Genomic DNA, 20,912 nt, shown 5'->3' on the forward strand with positions numbered 1-20,912 from the left:
GCAAGAAAAATCCTCACATCGCGATTATCTTGACTGTTGAACCAAACCATCAAAAGATCACCGCAGAGCAGATTTCTGCAATTTGATGCATGAAAATTTGCTAAATCAATTGTTTTTCATCAAAACCATGCTACAAAACTGTTATTTTATAGAACTGCAAACCATAAAACCTAAATTTTAATATTGCGTTTAGCTCGCGGTTATCTCCTGAGCGCGTTATCACCGCCGCTGCAGGCGGATTTTTCATAACCGCCGCAATAACTACGATATCTGAAACAATTCATATTAAATTGTCAAGTTATTTAATACAAACAGCTAAGAAGGTGATATATGAAATAACTTGTCCGACGGCAACCAAGCACCGGAGCTAAACTCAACGTACGGTAATGTAATTTAGCCGAACCATACCGATTTTGCAATTGACGGTAATTAGGCAGTAATTACCACAGCATGAAACGTTGCAGGAAATAAAGTTGAAGTAAATTTCTCTTGCTGCAATCGATTTTGAAAACTGTGAGTCATGTCGGAGATAAAATTCGATACGGTTAGTAAGAAAATGTTTGCGATTGAAATCTGTTTGCTAAAAGAAATTTCGATTGCAGCCCGCCGAGGATGATATGGCCACCAGAGTGTTCTGGGAAATTCTTTCGCCGCTCGGGTACATTCCCCTGCCAGTGAAAGAAGCACTGAAGTCGACGGGATTTGATAATCTGCTCTCACTGTCGGCTATGCGAGAAACGGACCTTGCCGATATTGCAACACAATATAAACTTCCGATGGGTCATCGCCGGTTGATAAAGGTGCTTTCAGAGCGTGTCAATCAAATCGGAATAGATGACCTGACGGCGAAACTACTGCGAAAGCTGGATCGCCAAGTTACAACCGTAGTAAAAGTTTCCAAACCAACTCCTCCCAATCCAACCAGCAGTGATTCCCGGGGAGATGAAACACCACCATCGCGATCGGTTCCGTCGGGCGAAGCCCTGGTGGAGATCTATCGAACCAAGCTGCAGCAAAATATTCTTTCCTGGCTCACTACGCACGGTGAGATTGGCTCGAAGGAAATCGAGCTGCAGGACATCAACATCAACGTGTCGATGCAGGACGGCAAACTGCAGGGTTCGGTTATATGTCCTTTTTGTCGAATGGAAATCAAAATATACATCCGAGCTCCGGACGCAGACAGTAGCGGAGCGATTGCCAACTCCAACTACATCAAACACTACAACCGAATGCACCGAAAGGTGCCATTACCTCCGAAGTCGCCGGCTGCCAGCGGTTGGCCATCCCCGTTCGGTCACGGCACACCTCCGCCGGGGACGATGATAGCACTCGAGCAGCACCAGCAAGCACTGGTGCAGTTACATGCCGAACAGCAGGCAGCAGCTTACGCTGCAGCTACGGCCGCCGTCAATGCTAGTGCCGGCGGTGGCGGCGGCGGCGGCGGCGGAGGAGGCGGTGCAAGTACTAGCGGCAATAGTTCCACCGGGCAGCTACCGAATCCGGCCGCTATGTACGAGCTGTTGTTTAAGCAAGAATCCAACAGCTGGGATGAATAGTAGTAACCTGACAGTAGTAACGGGCGGTTCGTACTGGGCTGGGCTGGTGACACGTGACAGCTTAATATCCTAACTCTAGACGGGAGTCGATATCCTCGCTAAGGTTTTTACACAGACAGAGTAATACGTATTAGATTTGTAACTTCTATACTGAAAGTATATAGTGGTATGTTTACTTATAATTATTCGTGGAATTAGTGGACAATATTGATTGTTTATAGTACGCGCAAATACAGTAGAAGCTAGAACTCTTTTCGAGAGCGTTTTGATTTATGATAAGCCCGTCGTCCTGCCGTCGTTTTCGAATAATAGAGCGAATGAATACTCGTAATTTTTCATGTTATTTGATAGGCGAGTCAGACCATTAGTTCCTTTGGAGCGCCTGCTTGATTACATTTACCAATCCAAGCCAACCATGAAATTCAAAGTTAATCTCGAGCCGGCAAAAAAGAGGTTAGGGTTTGATAAATTATCGTTGCTGTTAAGGTTAGCCAGTTAGGAATGCCAGAATGGTTTAAACATTAAGTATGACCCCCGTAGACGATGCATATAATAGCATTAAATATATATATCACACTTAGTATACGAATGGAATTAAACAGACTTACTTACAGGCACTGCGTGCTAATCAACGTCTGATAGTGCTGCACATATTCGGTGCATTGCTCATCTACGTTGGGAAAAACGATTTTAAAATATTACAACTTTCACTTTAAGGACAATGAACGATTTAAACTTACGTTTCAGAAAGTCGGGCGATCCGCGCAGTCTCACGTTTTTAGCCTGGAAAAAGTTATACACTGAATGAAATACCAGTGGGTCCTTGGTTTTAAAGGCGGCTTCCAGGTACTTTCTGGCCGGAAGAGAATCCGCTCCGGGCATTTGTTTCGCGATACGCAGCGCCTCCACAACTTGACCTTTCTCCAGTAGTACTTCCAGGATGATTTCGTTAGCATTCAGCCGAGCTAGCATATCTAGAGCCATCTGCGAGATGGATGGATCCGAGTTGGATAGGGAAAGCAAAAAGCAAGCTAATGGTTTAGATTCGTTCAGGGCCGAGTATTTGAGAAGCTGCTGAAGGGTGTCGAACTGTTTGTTACGGACCAGGTCGATTACGATTTGCTTGCTCAGTTCGGGATTGGCAGTTATGCCGTTGCGAGCCAAAGAATGAAGATAGAGCAGAAGAATTTTTCCCAACTGTTCGGTTTCGGTTATTGCGGAGAACACTCCGGTGTAGATGTCGGATTGATCGATGATGACACGCGGTGCTGGAGCCGATTTCGACGGTTGTGTTTTGGTGGAAAGTGCCATCAAAGCCATCTGACTTTGAAGTTCGCTATCCAGAACGCCCTTATAAAGACCGTTAAGCTTGTTGAAGATACTTTCAATCACCGGAAGCATGGTTCCACTATAGTTGACGGTCATCATTTCCTTCAGAACGTTCAGCAGAACCGGTTTTCCTTCTGTTCTTTGCAACAGAAATTCTACCAAGCGAAAACGATCCGTTATCATAGCGCACAGTGAGTTGAGCTTAACGAGAACGTGCCACAGACAGCCCAATTTTGCGTCGATAACAATATTTGGCTGAAACAAAACCCAGTACTGGGAGTCTGAAAACAAATCTTTCTAGATCATACGAAGAAAAAAATTTCAAATAACTCACAAAGATCGCAGTTGATAGTTTTCCCGTCCAACGACATGCTCGGCACTTCAAGCGTGTACGGTTTAATCGTCTTGGCAGGAATGATCGGCTGATGGACGATGACACCCGATGCCTTCGTTTCCGCTCCGCCCAGGGCAACATCGAACAGCATCGACGTGGCTGTGGCCTGATGGTGCACCACCACCACATCGTCGACAATATTCATCGCAAAGCGACCATTCTGTCCCAACCGTAAAATGTGCCGCTCTCTCGGCGCTAAACCAGGCCCATTTAGCAGGTAAATCACCACCTCGAACTGATGATTTCGCAGCTCTTTCAAAATCATAATCGCGTTCGTGCCGTACAACTGAGCTAGTGTAACGTTCCGTCCCAAGCAACCCTCACCAGCTCCCAATTCCAGTCGGGGCAGTTTAGTGATAGTGGAAGCCTTCAGAATTACCGGAGTCAGAATCGTTCCATTATTCGAAGACAACAAAGCAAAGCTAGACGTTGGACAAAAACTGAACCAATTAACCGTGAGGTTCAACGATTTAATCGATTTAAGGGTACGTTTCTCGAAATTTAATTGGAAAATCTCCACTCCTGCTTTGGAAATCAATGCGACTTGTCGCTCCTGTACCCAGACAAACCCGTAGATAACGTTCTTTCCCTGGTGAGTCAACATTTCCTGCACGTTCGGCTGGTTGTTCGCATTGAACGGAACAAACTCAACCGTGGTATCATTCCGCTGAACGGCCAGCACCTGATTGTCGGCGGAGAACTTGATCGATTGAATCGTTCCACGATCCTCCATGCAAAACGAGATATTCTGTGTATCGTTGGCGCTCTTCACCACAATCCCGGTAGCTCCACCGGAGCGGACGGCAAAAACCTGCGTAGCGGGTTTACACATTAGAGGAGCACAGGTTTTCTGGTCAATGATAACTAACCTGCTGTTTTGCATCATCGAAGAAAACATTCGTTAGCGGACTGACGGCTTCGAATCGCACCGGCTCCGGGGACAGCTCCAGATAGTAGTGCTGCAAGTCTACCGATTTATCCATTTCTCGACTCCGAGTGAAGTAGAAATGAAATATCAAGATAATGGTTTTTTACTATTTATTTGAAAGATTAAACTATAGCTTTCTCTCCCTCAAATGGACTGGAACAATAGCAAAGACAGTGACCAAAACAAACTGAGATAACTAATGGGAAGGGAAGAAAGAAAATGATGGAAAGAAACGTCAATAACAGTCAGCTGTTTAGTTACTGTCGGCAGATGATTACTGTGTAATCAAACTTCGGTTCAATTTTTCCTCAATTATTTGCGACTTTGAATTTTTAGTTTGCTTATTTGCTTTTAGCTTTTCAGTGTGAATATTTAGTTGTAAGTGTTTGGTAGAAAATGAATGCAATAATTGCTTTGTGCCATTTTTGTGAAGCTCACGGTAAGTATTATTGAAATTGCATACTTTACTTTAGTACCCGCCCAGTTAGTTTGGAGGTGCTGGTCTAACAAGCCAGTCGTCGCATGTTCGAATCTCGGCGGGGCAATGCTGCCAGATAATTGCTTAAACACCGAGGTTTAAGCCTAAAGGTTTCTTATATTTTTGTGCTTTACTTTAGGGGCGACAGTCCGTTGTCGATCTTGAACCGAACGAATTATGGCCCTCACCTACTACAGTTCTGTCGGTCCTGGGCAGCCGTAGAGTTTTACCGAAGACTCCAGTAACAATGGGGTCTTCGGTTTTACGCTCAAACCCCCCAAGCACTCCTTGATTAACTTCCTTTAGTGTCCGTGATTCATGTCCGTAAAGAACCACCGGAAAGATTAGTGTCTGTAGAGCGTCAGTTTTATGCGAATTTGCAAACTACGGCACTTCAGCTGGCTACGTAATCCGTAGAAAGCCCGATGCGCGGCTGCAATTCGTCGTTTCATTTCGTGGCTTACATCGTTGTCACATGACACGAGCGTATGAAAGTACAGCAAAGTTTCGTTAATTGGTGGTTCGTTAATTGGGCGGTTCGTTAATTGGGTGTTCGCTAATTGGGCTATATGACAACTTGAATGTCAAAATTGTATGGAATTTTCGAGTTTAGAAATTTCTAACAACTGTCAGTCGGCCCAATTAGCGAATCAGCTGGAGTGCAATCGTGGCCCAATTAACGAATTCAGGCTGTATATCAATTCCACAACTACTTCACATCGTTCCTTATCCAGAACTGCCTCGGTACCGACACCGTTTGTTGCGTCTCCTTACCTCAGTCTACCCGCATGATTTTGACTCCTCCAGCGTCACACGAATCAACCTGACTAGATTCATCAGATAGTCATGTTAATTTAACTGAATCGTACGCTGCTTTAAAGTCTACAAACACACGAAGAGTATGGATGCCGTATGCCGCGAGCTTTCAACGCGTTTGACAACCTTGTGCGAATCTTACATACGATGAGATAGTAGTCAGAGATTGGACATTTTAGGTACGGAGTTTCCAATCGTTATCCATGAATCGTTTATTTGTTCTTAATCGTATTTTATTCCTACTCGTCTCCAAGATGGTCAAGCCATCTAGCACGTTGGAACCTCTATTCATGGTGCCAGCTAATTGGTGATGTTGACCAGCCGGCGAATTGGTGATGTTGACCAGCGTAAGGCCGCGGTAATTTCAGCAATCTATTCGATTGTCCTTTCTGTAGATGGGACAAACCACACAAACCACACCTTGATGTTAACGAATTGGTTCAGTTTAAAATTGGCTGTGCTCCTGTATTGATAACTTTGCTTACGGAAGACATTCGTCCCTTGCCGTATCTGAACGAAAGGTGTTTCGGACTTTTTGGTAGAATACAAACGGATATCGACGTAGACGTATAAACCACATGTTGCAGTCACTACTTGGAGAGATTCTACTGCTTGGAGAGATCCACTCCTCCGGTAAATTCTCCTTGTTCCAAAGTGCCGCTGGCTAGTAGTTTCTGACCATTTTTGTAGAATACGGTCGGGTGTAAGCCCTTTCCGGCGGCTCTACCACTCTTCAGCTGATCGATTTCTCGCCAGATCACTTCGAAATTGGGCGCCGGTAAGCTGTTATAACTACCCTTCGAAGAACTGCTCCTCCCTGGTCGCCTCGCGTTCGTTTGTGACTAGATTTACCTTCTCGTCCCTTCACATATCTGGCTCCAATATGTGTCCTTCACGAGATTGGTTTACTTATGGAACTTGCGCATCTTGTTCACCCGAAAGAGTTTTTACGATCTTTTGCCCTTGATTTATACATATTTAATGGCAAAGCCAGCGGTTCCCAACCTTTTTTGTCCACGAACCCCTTGACGATATTTCACAAAAAAATGTTACCCCCTGAGAAGAATCCAATTTATATGACTTTATGTGTAAAATTTTGTTGAAGAACATTGGTCAAAATAGGTTATCAAGAATTCCTTCTTTAAAAACAATAAACAAATGTCATCATCGTGCGTGTAAAGCCGAGGTGGCTCGTAATATTTCCAGAAGTCGTCTTCATTCGACTCGATTTTGGGTCACTCGTCACCAATTTCCTATGAGTCTCGCTCTGGCTCTGGTGATCATCCAGAGATCGCTTAGTCTCGCCGTCGCAAGCCGCTTTCGATTTGGTCAAGCTATCTTGCACGTAGGGTCCCTCTGTTACTGGTGGCGTAGATTGCCTCCGCCGTCGCTACGTTCCTGGCTATGACGATCAAAGTCATCTGCGAAGCCTAGGAGTGGACTACCTTTGCTGAAAATTATGCCTCTCATTTCCATGCCCGCTCTTTGGATCACACCATCAAGAGTGATGTTGAAAAGCACACAGGATAAGCCGTCACTTCCCTCACTCAACCTTCGCTGCATCTCGGAGGGACTCGAAAGTGCTCCCGAGATGCGCATGAAATGCATCACACAATCCCATGTAGCTCTGATCAATCGCGATGGTTGCGGAAAACCATGTTTGTGTATCTGCCATAGCAGGTCTCGATCGACTGTATCGTATGCTGCTTTGAAGTCAATAAAAATGTGATATCTGGGCACGTTGTACTCCTGACATTGCTGGAAATTCTGTTGGATGGTAAAAATTTGGTCCGTCCCTAACTCCCTATTCAAATGTTTGACCATTTTTTATGATAAACTTCGTAAAAACCCAACTAGCAGGTATTTTCATATTTATTTTTATTGTCGCCGCTATTTCTGTGCTTCCTCGCACGAAAGAGCGTACTGGTTTTTACTTAAATGTAAGAAACTGCTTACATCTCATACAAATTCTTCGTCAAGTGAGCTGTCACAAGAGAACTCAATCAAATTCATTCGCTCCTCTTTTCAAGACATGCCCGATCTACTTTCATCTATGCTTCCAAGTTCCTGTTTGTATTTGGCACTTTGATTTGAGGCTTTGGAGGCTTTGATTTGAGCGTCAAACATTTCGAAGACCCGCAAAGGTACCACCGATCCATGTATTTATAGACTTGGTGAACTTCCCCCTGCTAAACTAATTGTACAGCTATTTCGAAATTGGAGATACATATTGGTGTCGATTAGCAACGTTGACTGTTAGACATGCTGCCTTGAAACTATCGGAGCAGTCAAGCTGGTTCTTTATATCAAATCGCAGTTGGGACAGTATGTCGGCCAAATCAGAGTCCTATCATTTCTGCATTGTCAAAGGGTTTCAGAATACAGTTCGATTCAATTACAATTTTACAATTCACAAATTACAAGTACAATTCCATTCAATTACAATTCTACAATTCGACTTACTAGTTACTATCAATGGTTACAATTGAAAATGTACCCTGCGCGAATTTTTCTCTAGTTCCACATCGTTGATGGGCGGCTACCTTAGCCACTCTGGCTGACGTCCCCTCAATGTTGACTTTCGCATGGCTCCGCTTAACGATCATCCTCAATATTTCATCTGAAATTCTGCCGGTGAATGTAACGATGACTCCAAACTAATTCGTATCTCACTGGCACTGGTTTGACATCTCTCATCTCATCTTACACATCGAATCAAATTGTCCGCCATTACTGCCAAATTTTTCGCGAACCCCCTAAAACTTTTGGCGAACCCCTGGGGGTTCGCGAATCGCTGACATAGCATATAATAGCAAAGACTACCGTACATACTAAGGGTAGCAGATATGATGTGCCCATAAGTACACCATACACCTGGGCATTTCCTTATGATTGTAGAAACGGGTACGTTAGTTGAACAGCTATTTTAAGATGCGTAAAAATACACGCAATCTTCATAGATGTTCTTGTACCTAGTAATATCCGATTTAGCAAAATATATAGTATTTCAAATAGAATATGTAGCACCAAAAAGAAATACACCTATGAGTCAAATTTATGAATATAATATAAATACACAAGCGTAAAAAGTGAAATGAAATAGAATATGTATAAGCAAAAGTAGAACAATCTCACCAGTAATCCTTCGAATGAAATATAATTGCGTCATTTGACTTTCCATCAGTGCATCTAAATCATCCAATCATATGATATCCATGCGCATTATTTAAACTTGTTACGGCCAAAGTTTACACTGTACAGTAGGAGTTGCTTGATGAGCTAAAACGAAAAAACTCATTAGAATAGCATACATATTAGGCTTACCTGCTATTATCAAGGTCGTGTGACTCAGCCGTCTGCCCAAAATTGCAAATCAGGGGTGACATTGCGCATCTCGTTTCGAGTGATTTTCGTTCGAGAAGCCCATTTGTTTAACGTGGTCGAAACGAACCAAAATCACTCGAAACGAGATGCGCAATGTCACCCCAGGCAACGCGGGAATGGCTGCGGGCTGACGTCGGCATAAAATAGACCCTACAGTGGTTCATAGCCTCTTATTCAGCAACTTCTATTCCTACCTCCTCGTGGTACCAGCCGGGATACGAGCAACTTTGGTGGAGATCGGGTAACCAACCCCGGTGGAAGCCAAGGTCGTATACTGACAGGAAAGGAGGGCTCTTTCGAGCTTCGTTGGCCCTCCAGCGAAACAGGGGGTTGGTGTAGCAGGCTTTGCAAGCCGTCGCCACCAAAAATACTAAAGCACGGAACGAAGAACAAATAAATTCTTACTGGAACAATCGGAATAGACCCACGCGACGAAAAAGGACTATGGATTGGATACTCGGGACGTGAAACTGCCGATCTCTCAACTTCCAAGGGAGCACTCGAGTGCTCTCCGACGTATTGAAGACGACGTAGCGCTGCAGCGCGCTCGAATGTGCAGGTTGAGAATCAAGGGCCGATTCTTCAATATAAGCATCATCAACGTGCGCAGCCCACACCTACTTACTTACTTACTTACTTAATCAGCTCCAGGCCGTGGTTTCCTCTGCTGTACGAAGAAGTCGTCTCCATTCTACTCGGTCCATGGCCGCAATTCGCCAGCCACGTAGTCTACGTAGGGTCCGCAGATCGCCTTCCACTTGATCGATCAATCTTGCTCGCTGCGCGTCCCGCCGTCTCGTTCCAGTCGGATCGTTATTGAGATTTTTTTTAACCGGGCAGTCGTCCGACATCCTCACGACATGCCCAGCCCATCGCAGGCGACCGATTTTTGCGGTGGCAGCGATGGGTGGTTCCCTAAGCAGCTGATGCAATTCATGGTTCATTCGCCTCCTCCACGTTCCGTCTTCCATCTGCACTCCGCCGTAGATGGTGCGCAACACCTTTCGTTCGAAAACACTAAGGGCGCGTTGGTCCTCCACGAGCATAGTCCATGTCTCATGGCCGTAAAGGACTACCGGTCTAATCAGCGTCTTGTTTTGTTTGTTTTGTTCGATCGCAGCGTCCTACGGAGTCCAAAGTAGGCACGATTTCCTGCCATAATGCGTCTTTGCATTTCTCTGCTGGTGTCGTTGTCTGCGGTAACCGGTGAGCCCAGATACACGAACTCTTCTACCACCTCGATTTCATCACCGTCTAAATGAATCCGGGGAGGGAGGTCAGCATTCACTTCTTTAGAACCTCTTCCTTTCATGTATTTTGTTTTCGATACATTAATGATAAGTCCTATCCGTTTGGCTTCAGCTTTCAGTCCGATGTACGTTTCCGCCATCTTCTCAAAGGTACGTGTAATGATGTCAACGTCGTCAGCGAAACCAAGAAGCTGGACGGACTTCGTGAATATCGTGCCACTCGTGTCTATACCCGCTCTTCTTATCACACCCTCCAAAGCGATGTTAAACAGCAAACATGAAAGCCCATCACCTTGCCGTAACCCTCTTCGAGATCCAAAGGGACTCGAGACTGCCCCTGATACTCGAACAACACACATTACTCGATCCATCGTCGCCTTGACCAATCGCGTTAGTTTATCCGGAAATCCGTAGTAGTGCATAATCTGCCATAGCTGATCTCGATCGATCGTGTCGTACGCCGATTTGAAGTCGATGAATAAATGATGGTGGGCACGTTGTATTCGCGACATTTCTGCAACACTTGCCGAAGCGCGAAAATCTGGTCCGTGGTGGCACGGGCACCCATGAATCCCGCTTGATATTGCCCCACGAACTCCTTTGTAAATGGTGATAGTCGACGACATAAAAGTTGGGAGAGTACCTTGTAGGCGGCGTTCAACAGTGTGATTGCGCGGTAATTGCAACAATCCAACTTGTCGCCCTTTTTGTAGATCGGACACACGATGCCTTCCGTCCACTCCTCCGTTAGTAGCTCCTCCTCCCAAATCTTGACAATGACCCAGTGCAGCGCTCTAGCCAGTGCGTTCCCGCCGTATTTCAGCAGCTCGCCGGGTAGCTGATCAGCCCCAGCCGCTTTATTGTTTTGAGCCCTCACCTCAGAAGTACCGATGACGACAAGGATGAATTCTACGCGCAGTTGGAGAGTGAATACGACCGCTGCCCAAAACATGATATCAAGATCGTCATCGGGGATTTCAATGCTCAGGTCGGTTAGGCGGAGGAATACAAACCGGTGATTGGAAGGTTCAGTGCACACCAGCGGACCAATGAAATGGGCCTAAGACTTATCGACTTTGCCGCTTCCAAGAATATGGCCGTACGTAGTACCTTTTTCCACAGAATCCATCATACGTACACCTGGAGGTCACCAAATCAGACAGAATCACAGATCGACCACGTTTTGATCGACAGTCGGCACTTCTCAGACATTATCGACGTCAGATTCCATCGAAGCGCTAACGTTGACTCGGACCATTACCTAGTGATGGTTAAGATGCACCCAAGACTCTCCGTTGTGAACAACATTCGGTACCAACGCCATCCTCGGTTAGATCTCGCGCGGCTGAAGCAGCCAGACGTCGCCGCAAATTACGCACATTCACTCGAAGCTGGACTGCCGGAAGAGGACGAGCTGGACGAAGCCCCTCTCGAGGACTGTTGGAACACTATCAAAACGCAGTGCAGCGGAGAGCTCCATCGGGCATGTGGCTCGGAATCAGCGGAACGATTGATCTGACGATGAATGTAGGAGGGTGATGGATGAGGAGAACGCTGCGCGGGCGGCCAAGATGCGCAGTGGCACACGTCAGAACGTGGAAAGACACAAACAGAAGAAGATGAGCGATTTCGATGGTGCAATAAACGGGAAAGAGGTGCCAGTCCCAACGATAGGCGAAGTTAAGGAGGCCGTCATGCAGCTAAAGAACAACAAATCAGCTAGAAAAGATGGCATCGGAGCGGAGCTTATTAGAATGGGAACAGAAAAGCTGGCCGTTTGTCTACACCGACTAATTGTTAGAATTTGAGAGACGGAACAGCTACCGGAGGAGTGGAAAGATGGGGTTATCTGTCCGATCTATAAAAAGGGCGACAAGTTGGACTGTGAGAACTATCGAGCGATCATCGTTCTCAATGCCGTCTATAAAGTGCTGTCCCAATTGCCGAATTGGGAATAGATTTGTGGGAACTTATCAAGTCGGCTTCGTCCAAGGTCGGTCTACAACGGATCAAATATTTACACTACGGCAAATCCTTCAAAAGGGCCGTGAATACAGACTTCCCACGCATCATTTATTCGTTGACTTCAAAGCACCCAGATAACACAAAATCGTAATAGAAAGTTCACATTAAATCGTTTTCATGTCAATTTCATATTGGAGTTGTATAATGATTAGAGTATGTCAAATCGAAGTGAACAATAAGTTGTTTTGCAGTCGTGCGTGTCTTCATATACAATTCATGACTGTGAATTATAAAGCAGGATAGACAATTGCAATATTTGATTATATCTATATCATATATTCAGGAGTATTTAGTTGCGTGTTATAAAAACTGCGCAAAATAGAATTACAAATAGTTGTCAAAATTTTCGCACGTATATCGCCTCCACTTTGGTACATATATGCTCTTATATGGCGTGAAATATAACTTTTTCGTTCAGATATGATTTCGTATACCTCAGTTGCAATCGAGATATACAAACCAAATGGTTTACTGGGCAGCATATGATACCATCGACCGGAAAGAGCTATGGAAAACCATGGACGAGAACAGCTTCCCCAGGAAGCTCACCAAACTGATTAAATCTACGATGTATGGTACACAGTGCTGTGTTCGGATTTCAGGTGGATTGTCAAGTTCATTCGAATCACACAGAGGGCTTCGTCAAGGTGATGGTCTTTCATGCCTGCTGTTCAACATAGCGCTACAAGGGGTTATGAACCGAGCGGATATCAACACGCGGGGCACGATATTCAACAAATCTAGTCAATTCGTCTGCTTTGCCGATGACATGGATATTATCGGCAGAACATCTGTGGCGGTGGCTGAACAGTACACCAGACTAAAGCGCGAAGCAGAAAAGATTGGGTTGAAGGTAAATACGTCTAAAACAAAGTACATGCTGACCAGCGGAACCAAGGCCGAACGACGCCGCTTGGGCAATATTATATTGATCGACGGCGATGAGTTTGAGGTAGTCGATGAATTTGTCTACCTTGGCTAACTGGTAACGGCGGACAATGATATCAGCCGTGAGATTCGGGGGCGTATTATCAGCGGAAGTCGTGCTTACTATGGGCTCCACAAGCAATTGCGGTCGAGCAGACTAAGTCCGCCTACAAAGTGCACCCTGTACAAATCGCTTATTAGACCGGTTGCGAGTGCTCGGAGTTTTCGAACGACGAGTGCTAAGAACGATCTTCGGTGGCGTACAGGAGAACGGAGTATGGAGGCGGAGGATGAACCATGAACTCGCACAGCTCTATGGCGAACCCGGTATCCAGAAGGTGGCTAAAGCTGGACCGATACAATGGGCAGGACATGTTGCAAGAATGCCGGACAACTACCCTGCAAAGATGGTGTCGCCTCAAATCCGGTAGGAACAAAACGACCAGGAGCACACCGAGCGAGATGGTTAGACCAGGTGGAGCGAGATCTGGCGGAGAGTACTCGGTGTCCGAGGAATTGGAGAGCGGTAGCTCTCAACCGAGTTACATGGAGAAACTTTGTTCAACAGACTTTGTCTTAGGACGGCAAGCCACCAAAGTAAGTAAGGGTATGGCCGCGTGGAGGCGCTAGGTAATTGGCAAAGAGCTATGTTGATCGCTTTCTTGTTTGCCTTCCCCATTTTATACATTTTTGATATAATTAAAAAATAATTATTTGAACGGTAGAAACTTTCGTTCGTGCGTGTTTCTCAAATTTTCAATATTTTCAGCAAAACTTTCATATCAAAAATACGCTACTGATAAATCCATCAACTTAACGCGAATTACCATGCGGTATCGAAATCCGTACAGCTTCGAAATCCGTACACCTAATAAAATTTGCTTGATTATATGTATTAAAAAGTCTAAATGCAAAATATTAATAATAGGCCTAGACTCGTGGTTTATTAGCATTACGTCAATGTCAAAATATAGGTAGTAGGCCATCAAATACAAGTAATAAAAATTAAAACGTTAATGCCTATAAGATTTCCCTCTAAATTGGATGTGTTGTTAGCAATTTGCTAAGAAAATAACTTCCTATGAAATGAAGTGTAAAGCGCACTTGAAGTGATTTTCCTATTTAAAATCCCGAAAATCAATTTGAACTAAAGGTGTTTATCGTTCTACAGCTTAATTTCATTCATTATGGCATTGAAATAATATTTATTCATCATAATTAGTACTGTACGGATTTTGATGCAGTTTTACTAGTTGAATCTAAATCCGTACACCTGTGCAGTATCCTTAGTGATCCAACTCTATTCTATGTTTTGCCAAAAAAAAATGGAAATAACTAAAGCTAAATTTATGTCGATAAACTGGAAGATGGCAATTACGATAATACATGGTGGATAATCCTTTAATAAAAGTATCGAGATAGTTTAAGTTCCGGTCACTACAATAAGAGCTACTATATTGAATTGGTACTCTCGAAATACCGGAGTCTTTTCTGCAATTTTTCAGCTTTCCGTATAATTTGCAACAAAAATAAAAAAAATGTTATATATTGTTTATAAGTGAAGTTAATTTACTCTAAAATGTTAAAAAAGTTTGTTTCTAAGCCTAATATTTCCTGAGGCATAAGAAAAAGAATGTAAGAACATTTAACACAAACGAGGTTTTGTTACAAGTGGGATGGATAGAGGCAATATTTAATCAGTACCAAACCTGATATTTTAACTTTCCGACCGAAAATGAACAATTACCCATAATTTGGCGTTCCTACTGTGCGTGTGAACGACTCTTAGATGAGCCGGACTAAAATACGATGCGTCAATTATCGAGAAAAGCATATTTTATAAAGCAATTAGTCAAATAAAGAAAAACAACTTAGCCACAAACTTTAAACTCATTTCGATCAAGCTTACACGGATTTAGATTCAAAATTATGCGGACTTTGATTGATTTTTAACATAGTGTACGGATTTTGAATCAGGCATAAAAAAGTGTACGGATTTTGAATCAAGAGCTGCACATTTTGATCTCGTTTTTTTATAACTAGGATTAATTTTAGCCTCCTGTTATTCCAAATAACGTTAAAATGAGCATTATACTGTCAAAAGAAAACGTGACGAATTGCTTATTATAATATCATAATTTTATATTGACCATTTAAAATTATCTAGCTCTTAGGTGTACGGATTTCGATACGGCACGGTATAGGTAAATGTTTTTCCAGTAAAGTTAACAATTTTTTTTGGAAATCTTTTTCGATAAATACTGATAAGCTTGACCAGCCGAAAGGTTCGATTTTGATATCCTATATTTTGCCTATGTGTTCAAACTTCACATATTAGTTTTGAATCCATTCAAATAGCAAAATGTAAAAATAAAGAGTAGGCTCATCAAGCATGTAAATAGCGCAAACACAACAAAAAAAAGCGCATGATGTTTCCCATAGCAACGCTATAAACGTCAATTGAAATCCGAAAGTTATAAATTGAAAACCGCGACTTTGGTACAAGCACCTACCTATTTAAATTGTGTTGAATACTAATCCTAGCGAAACGGTTTTTCTCTTCACCTGGCAGGTCCCGGTCAGCTGTTCTGCACGCAAACCCTGCGGGAGACCAACATACACCAGCTGGACATTCACTTCGAAAGCGAACGGAAGGGTTGCCCGGCATGCAACTCGATCGGAAACACAACCGGACTGGTGAGCACCGATCCGGACAGTAATGCGAACTTCGTCAGCAGTCAGGTACCGGTCATTCCGGAGACGATCGAAATGGTTAAGAAAGCTGCCTTTCGTAGCATTAGCAGCGAGGTGAGCTCGGCGTCGACGTCGACCAGTACGAGCGACGGTTGCGGGTTGGTGTTTTTTGGCGATGCTCAACGAGGGCACGTGCTGAGTTGTTCCTTCCAGCTGGCCGATTCTGAATCCCGCGGATTCAGTAAACTGTTTTCGATCGTGATTTTGATGAAAGATAAAATGTTTCTGCTGAATATTCAACCGTTTTTGGCAGATTGTTTCAACAAGATCGCAAAAGAGCTGCAGGATTACGCCAGGACGGTTTATGACGAAAACATTAAAGCACAGGGTTCACAAAGAGCGCAACGAATAACCCAAGGCTATGCAAATAATTCAACTACACGTTCCTTGGTAGATTTGACCGGAAAGGAATCGATCTTTGCTTATTTGCACGCCCATTTTTCATTTGTGCTGTGGGCTGGTGCAAGGTATTTAACGGAAAGTATAACTTTGGGCAGTCCATCAGTGCCACCGTGGTTGGGAAGAGACACCGAGGAAGGTTTCACGATGGTACAGACCGACAAGGAAGGTTATCTGATGCGCCGGATGGGATTTGGAAAAACCGAAGATGAACATGACCGCTTGGATGAGCGAGTCAAAGCCAAATACTCACTACGAATGTTTCGGCAGGCACTGAAGGCAGACTTCATTAAAGTATGCTACTGTGTGCTGACGGGAATTCAAATTGTTATTCGTTCCCCTCCAATCAAGGGAGTTTGTTTGGTGAGAAATCTGAAAAAGTTTCTACCGGAGCCACTGCACAAACTGGCTCGGTCACATGCGGAATCGTACAAGTCAGCAAACGAGTGTCGTATCATTAACCTGAGTCAGGATGCCATTGCACCGAATCCGTCGGCTGGAATAATGAGGATAGACCTGATTGATGATCGAGATCGTGATACCGTCGTTGTTTGCGTATGGGAAGGTGACCTACCGACAAGATGTAAGTATAGAAATACGATTTAGTCGAATAACTTTTCCAATGTACCTACATACTTGACTATTGCAGTACCAACGTTGCTCCAGAAAATCCTAAAAGCTGTCGATGAAACACTCTTCACCGATCTTGTTCTGGACAAGCACCTGCAAGCGCTGATCGAGGAGTGGAAAAAGTAAGCTTAAATCGGTCGAATCGAAACCTGAGTTCGCATTCCAAAAACGGCTTTCTTTCATTTCTTCCTTTCTCTTCTAGCAAAGTGGTCTGCATTCGCAAGATGAGCTCCAACCAGGATGTAGCCAAGATCAAAAAGATTATGGGCATACAATCGCAGGACCAAGTGCTAATCACCTACTGGTACAGTCACTTATGACAACACAACACCGTGATGTTCGTGGAATTTTTCTGTATTATTATTTCACTTAAATACACAAATAATAGAAGGAATTGGATGTCGTTTCCTTTATCAACTGTTAAATGATTTCCATTTTGCCTTAGTTCTTGAATCCACAGCTGCTGCGACGACCACGAGCCTTCTCGTACTTACGGCCCTTGGACTGGACGTACGGGCGGGTGTTCGAGTGTGGTACACCAGGAGCACGGCCAAAGTGAGTGAACGCCTCGCGGGCGGTACGTTCTCCCTGCATTAGCACGGTGTTCTTTCCGGTCGGGGCAATGAGCGCGAGCTGATCGAAAGTGTAGATCTTACCTCCCCACTTCAGGATACGTTCGCGGGCCTTTTCCGTCACACGAAGCGCACAAACGCTCATCTTCGGCACGTACAGCTTGCGGTCATCGTTGGTCACAGTGCCGACTACAACGGCAATCGAATTTTCATCCTTGCCACGCAGCTTCAACAACTTCGCCACTCGAGAAAGAGAAATTGGTGGCTGATTCGTACGGCTCATAAACAGCCGACGAAGAATGATCTTGTTGAATTTTTTGTGAGTGCGCCGGTACAGGAATCGGTACAGCTAAAATAAAACCGGAAATATAGGCTCATGTTTACAATCCTTACAAAATCTATAACCTAGATTTTGTTTCCGAGCGTAAACAAAAAATAGAATTTACTCACCTTGACCAGCAATCGCAAATAGACATCTAGCGATTTCGGCTTGGTACGGCGTACCTTGCGGTCCCACTTGTGATTGATATCGATACCCTGGAATTGGCAGGAAACGAACAAAACATTGTTCCATTAGTAAACGTCAAATTTCAAACTCAGATCGAAGATGCTGAGCGATACACATGCAGCACTTTCAACACAATTTATTTCGATTTTACGACATAAGGGTTCCTTATTTTCAGGAACCTTCATTTGAAACAACGTTCTAAAGTTTCACTGCACTATAAATCTCATGATTTTTGGCTATATTTACCATAATTCTAACTTTAAAACGATTCCAAATAAACTTTCAGCAGTTCGGCACTTACCATCTTCAAGACCGGAAAAAGAAAGAGCCAGGCCTACCAACCGTAGTTTTGACTTCGATGTCAAAAAATTGCGGCGGGCTTGGTGGCGGGCATCTTTCAATAATGCCCGCCGGCTTGACAGCTAGGTGCTGTTTGTAAAGGGCGTAACTCTTGTATGGGGCTATGATTTAATTTACTTATCGAACCATAAATTGACCTGGCCCAGGCGTATATGAAACTGAAGAGTAAAGAAGCGGCTAACATCTTTTTACGCTTCCTACACGTCCGATACAAAAAGAAAAAAAGCAAAACACAAACTTTGTTCGGGTGCTTACCAATACACATTTATCCGAGGCTGAAGTTAGAGCGAACTACTCACAAACACATTTCATCCGAGGCAAAGTTTGTTGTGGGCTAGATGAGATGTTGGCTACACGAAAAATGTACGGGAATGACATTTGTGACAATGGGGTGACCTGGCCCTGGTCGAAAGGCATTTTGTTTTAATCGAACATTAAATTACTACTTATACGAAGGGGTGTCTCACTTCGCAATTTTGCATTAGCTTTTTACATCATTTGCATCCATTGCAAAAATGCAAGCGAGATTTTTTTGCTGCAAATTTTTTTTTATTGGCGGCAACCGTGGATGCAAAGCGATATTTGCAGTGATTGCAGTATTTGCAGTGAATATATTTAATATAAATCTAGTGAGACGCCCCTAGACTTATACAGTATCAGCCAGTCAATCCGGAAAAATTCGTATTAAAAAGCGATGTTTTCGGTTTTTTTCAATCCAACACTGCCTTCATTGGTGTTCTCCAGTTCTACCACTGACGAACTGACGTGATACGGGCGTTTCTTTTTAACTCACAAGATCTTGCAAGCAAATGACCACTTGCTTACAAGCGAGCGATCGCTTATGTCAAACAGCAGAGCGATGTACGAAGGCACAGGAGACAGATTAATGCAAAATTCAGTTTTTCACCGGAAATCTGTATGAATATCGAAAATAACCCGGTAACTCTTTGTGTATTGCAAAGACAAAGAATAAAGTAATTTTTACAAATGGCTTTATGCATTCACTTGCGCTCCTAGTGTGTTTTTATTTTTTCGTGTCGGTCACACGTATTAGTGAATAGGGTTGCTAATTGGACGGTTTTTAGCCAGCCCGACCGGTTTTCACTTGCAAAGCCGGTGGCCGGTCAACCTGGCAAAAGGCCGGTTTTCCGACATATGAATTAAGCCGGATTTGTACTTTTTGTCTGGTTTATTAAATTTTCTGATAAATTTATTAGCAATCCTGAGCAGTGAATCATTAAATAGCCAGTTTTGCAGTGACAATACTTTCCTTCTGGTAGTAATGTACATTAAATCGTCCACTAGCGCCAGAAGTAAGTTGTTCTCTAAAACTAGCTATCTTCAATATTCCATCAATCCTTTAATAATTACCGGATGCTCCAGAACGCCACAGCGACCTGCACACGCCCGCCCCTCCCTCCAGTATTTTTTTATGGCAGGACCGAGCGGCAGGTTTTTGTAATTTCCAGACTTCGTAACCCTATTAGCACAGACTAACAGACATAACACTGAAGCCTCATTCCATCGCCAATAAAAACGATCATTTCAAATGTTCACTTAAGCCAAGACTCAAACCACAGTCGCTGCGCGAGAACGCCGCTCGCTTGCACTGGCGCTGTTGTCAGATAATATACAAGTAAATTTATAGCATTGCTAAGTTTATAGCAAGCTGCTTTGCGTAGCGCGAAGACTGCACCAGGTGATGCTAGTGTTTTTTCCAAGTTTTAGGGGAGTCATTGAAACGATGTTTTGTTAGAAAATTTGTTCGAAGTGTTACGTCTGTTAGTCTGTGCTATTAGTGCCAAACCTCTGCCAAACCTGCCCAGGTAACCAATAAGCATTTCCAATGCAATTTAAAAGCAAGCCAATAAGGCAACTTAAATGCTATTATGGCAAAATATGCGGCTACTTTACTGCTAGCCCTCTTATAGTGCTGACAATGCTTATTTGCAGCTAGTTACCAACAAGAAGAATTTAAATAGAATTGTGCATGCCAATTTACAACAGTTATGCAGTCAAAAAGCTGATAAACAACAACCTGCAGTATAAAACGCCAGGGATGCTAAACGACTGATTTACTGCTTATTTTAATGCTTATTGGTTACCTGGGTGTTCTCTACTGTTCCAAGATAAATAACGATCCAGATGGTGTTACTATTTAACATCATGAGATGCATAATGGGATGAGATGGGATGTCATGTCGGTTCAATGTGATATATACAGGTGTGGCAATGTTGGTAAAGTGTTGGTGTCAGTGCAATGAAGAAATTTCGTCATGGTGTGGGTGGAATTGTAAACCGACCAATCACTATGAAGCGTGACGTCAAACTCCAAAAACAAACCCCATTGTCTGACGCGGTTTGTTTTTGTATTTTGACGACGTTTTCTCATTTTTCGCCACTAATACAATCAAATGTCTTCTTCTTCCATACCTTTTTAAACCTCATTGAACCCTAGCACTGGACGTGCCAAGTGTCAAACGCGGTGTTGACCCAAAATTGAAGCCCGTTTTCCGGGGAAAACCAGACAATCTCGTATCCGAGCCCCGAGTTACGAAAATTAGGGACGAAATGATAGGACGGAGTTGCGTATCCAGCT

General features: G+C 43.7%; 4 protein-coding genes across 5 annotated transcripts; 2 read left to right on the forward strand and 2 right to left on the reverse strand.

Moving 5' to 3' along the window:
- Nucleotides 1-342: 342 nt before the first annotated feature.
- Nucleotides 343-1,799, forward strand: LOC128737613 (uncharacterized). Its single transcript, XM_053832289.1, has 2 exons — nucleotides 343-544; nucleotides 603-1,799. Exons 1-2 carry the CDS (start codon nucleotides 521-523, stop codon nucleotides 1,557-1,559), a joined length of 981 nt encoding a protein of 326 aa, XP_053688264.1. The 5' UTR covers nucleotides 343-520; the 3' UTR covers nucleotides 1,560-1,799.
- A 336-nt stretch (nucleotides 1,800-2,135) lies between these two features.
- On the reverse strand, nucleotides 2,136-4,327 carry LOC128737031 (regulator of MON1-CCZ1 complex). The gene is made up of 4 exons (XM_053831578.1): nucleotides 4,152-4,327; nucleotides 3,223-4,093; nucleotides 2,300-3,169; nucleotides 2,136-2,229 (listed from the first exon to the last, which is right to left on the reverse strand). The coding sequence occupies exons 1-4, from the start codon at nucleotides 4,263-4,265 to the stop codon at nucleotides 2,168-2,170; spliced, it is 1,917 nt and encodes a 638-aa protein (XP_053687553.1). The 5' UTR covers nucleotides 4,266-4,327; the 3' UTR covers nucleotides 2,136-2,167.
- Nucleotides 4,328-4,535: 208 nt separating this feature from the next.
- On the forward strand, nucleotides 4,536-17,658 carry LOC128733477 (folliculin). The gene is made up of 4 exons (XM_053827085.1): nucleotides 4,536-4,649; nucleotides 15,663-16,826; nucleotides 16,893-16,995; nucleotides 17,076-17,658. Exons 1-4 carry the CDS (start codon nucleotides 4,607-4,609, stop codon nucleotides 17,191-17,193), a joined length of 1,428 nt encoding a protein of 475 aa, XP_053683060.1. The 5' UTR covers nucleotides 4,536-4,606; the 3' UTR covers nucleotides 17,194-17,658.
- Nucleotides 17,212-18,276, reverse strand: LOC128733478 (60S ribosomal protein L18). 2 transcript variants are annotated; one of them, XM_053827086.1, is made up of 3 exons: nucleotides 18,255-18,276; nucleotides 17,896-17,982; nucleotides 17,212-17,794 (listed from the first exon to the last, which is right to left on the reverse strand). In XM_053827086.1, the coding sequence occupies exons 1-3, from the start codon at nucleotides 18,255-18,257 to the stop codon at nucleotides 17,315-17,317; spliced, it is 570 nt and encodes a 189-aa protein (XP_053683061.1). In that variant the 5' UTR covers nucleotides 18,258-18,276; the 3' UTR covers nucleotides 17,212-17,314. The 2 variants fall into 2 exon arrangements, with proteins under 2 accessions (XP_053683061.1, XP_053683062.1); XM_053827087.1 differs by lacking the exon at nucleotides 18,255-18,276 and adding an exon at nucleotides 18,200-18,218.
- Between the last annotated feature and the right edge of the window lie 2,636 nt (nucleotides 18,277-20,912).

This window comes from Sabethes cyaneus, chromosome 2 (assembly GCF_943734655.1).
Source record: "Sabethes cyaneus chromosome 2, idSabCyanKW18_F2, whole genome shotgun sequence".
Classification (NCBI taxonomy): domain Eukaryota; kingdom Metazoa; phylum Arthropoda; class Insecta; order Diptera; family Culicidae; genus Sabethes; species Sabethes cyaneus.

What these genes read in the sequence shown, in the direction of transcription:
- LOC128737613 (XM_053832289.1), top strand. Translation starts at nt 521, where the DNA reads ATGTCGGAGATAAAATTCGATACG. An exon ending in CGGAGATAAAATTCGATACG is followed by an intron (nt 545 to 602) that starts GTTAGTAAGAAA and finishes TTTCGATTGCAG; the next exon opens with CCCGCCGAGGATGATATGGC.
- LOC128737031 (XM_053831578.1), bottom strand. Translation starts at nt 4,265, where the DNA reads ATGGATAAATCGGTAGACTTGCAGCACTACTATCTGGAGCTGTCCCCG. An exon ending in TCGATGATGCAAAACAGCAG is followed by an intron (nt 4,094 to 4,151) that starts GTTAGTTATCAT and finishes CCCGCTACGCAG; the next exon opens with GTTTTTGCCGTCCGCTCCGG. An exon ending in AACTATCAACTGCGATCTTT is followed by an intron (nt 3,170 to 3,222) that starts GTGAGTTATTTG and finishes ATTTGTTTTCAG; the next exon opens with ACTCCCAGTACTGGGTTTTG.
- LOC128733477 (XM_053827085.1), top strand. Translation starts at nt 4,607, where the DNA reads ATGAATGCAATAATTGCTTTGTGCCATTTTTGTGAAGCTCACG. An exon ending in CCATTTTTGTGAAGCTCACG is followed by an intron (nt 4,650 to 15,662) that starts GTAAGTATTATT and finishes TTCACCTGGCAG; the next exon opens with GTCCCGGTCAGCTGTTCTGC. An exon ending in CTGATCGAGGAGTGGAAAAA is followed by an intron (nt 16,996 to 17,075) that starts GTAAGCTTAAAT and finishes TTTCTCTTCTAG; the next exon opens with CAAAGTGGTCTGCATTCGCA.
- LOC128733478 (XM_053827086.1), bottom strand. An exon ending in ATTTGCGATTGCTGGTCAAG is followed by an intron (nt 17,795 to 17,895) that starts GTGAGTAAATTC and finishes GTTTTATTTTAG; the next exon opens with CTGTACCGATTCCTGTACCG.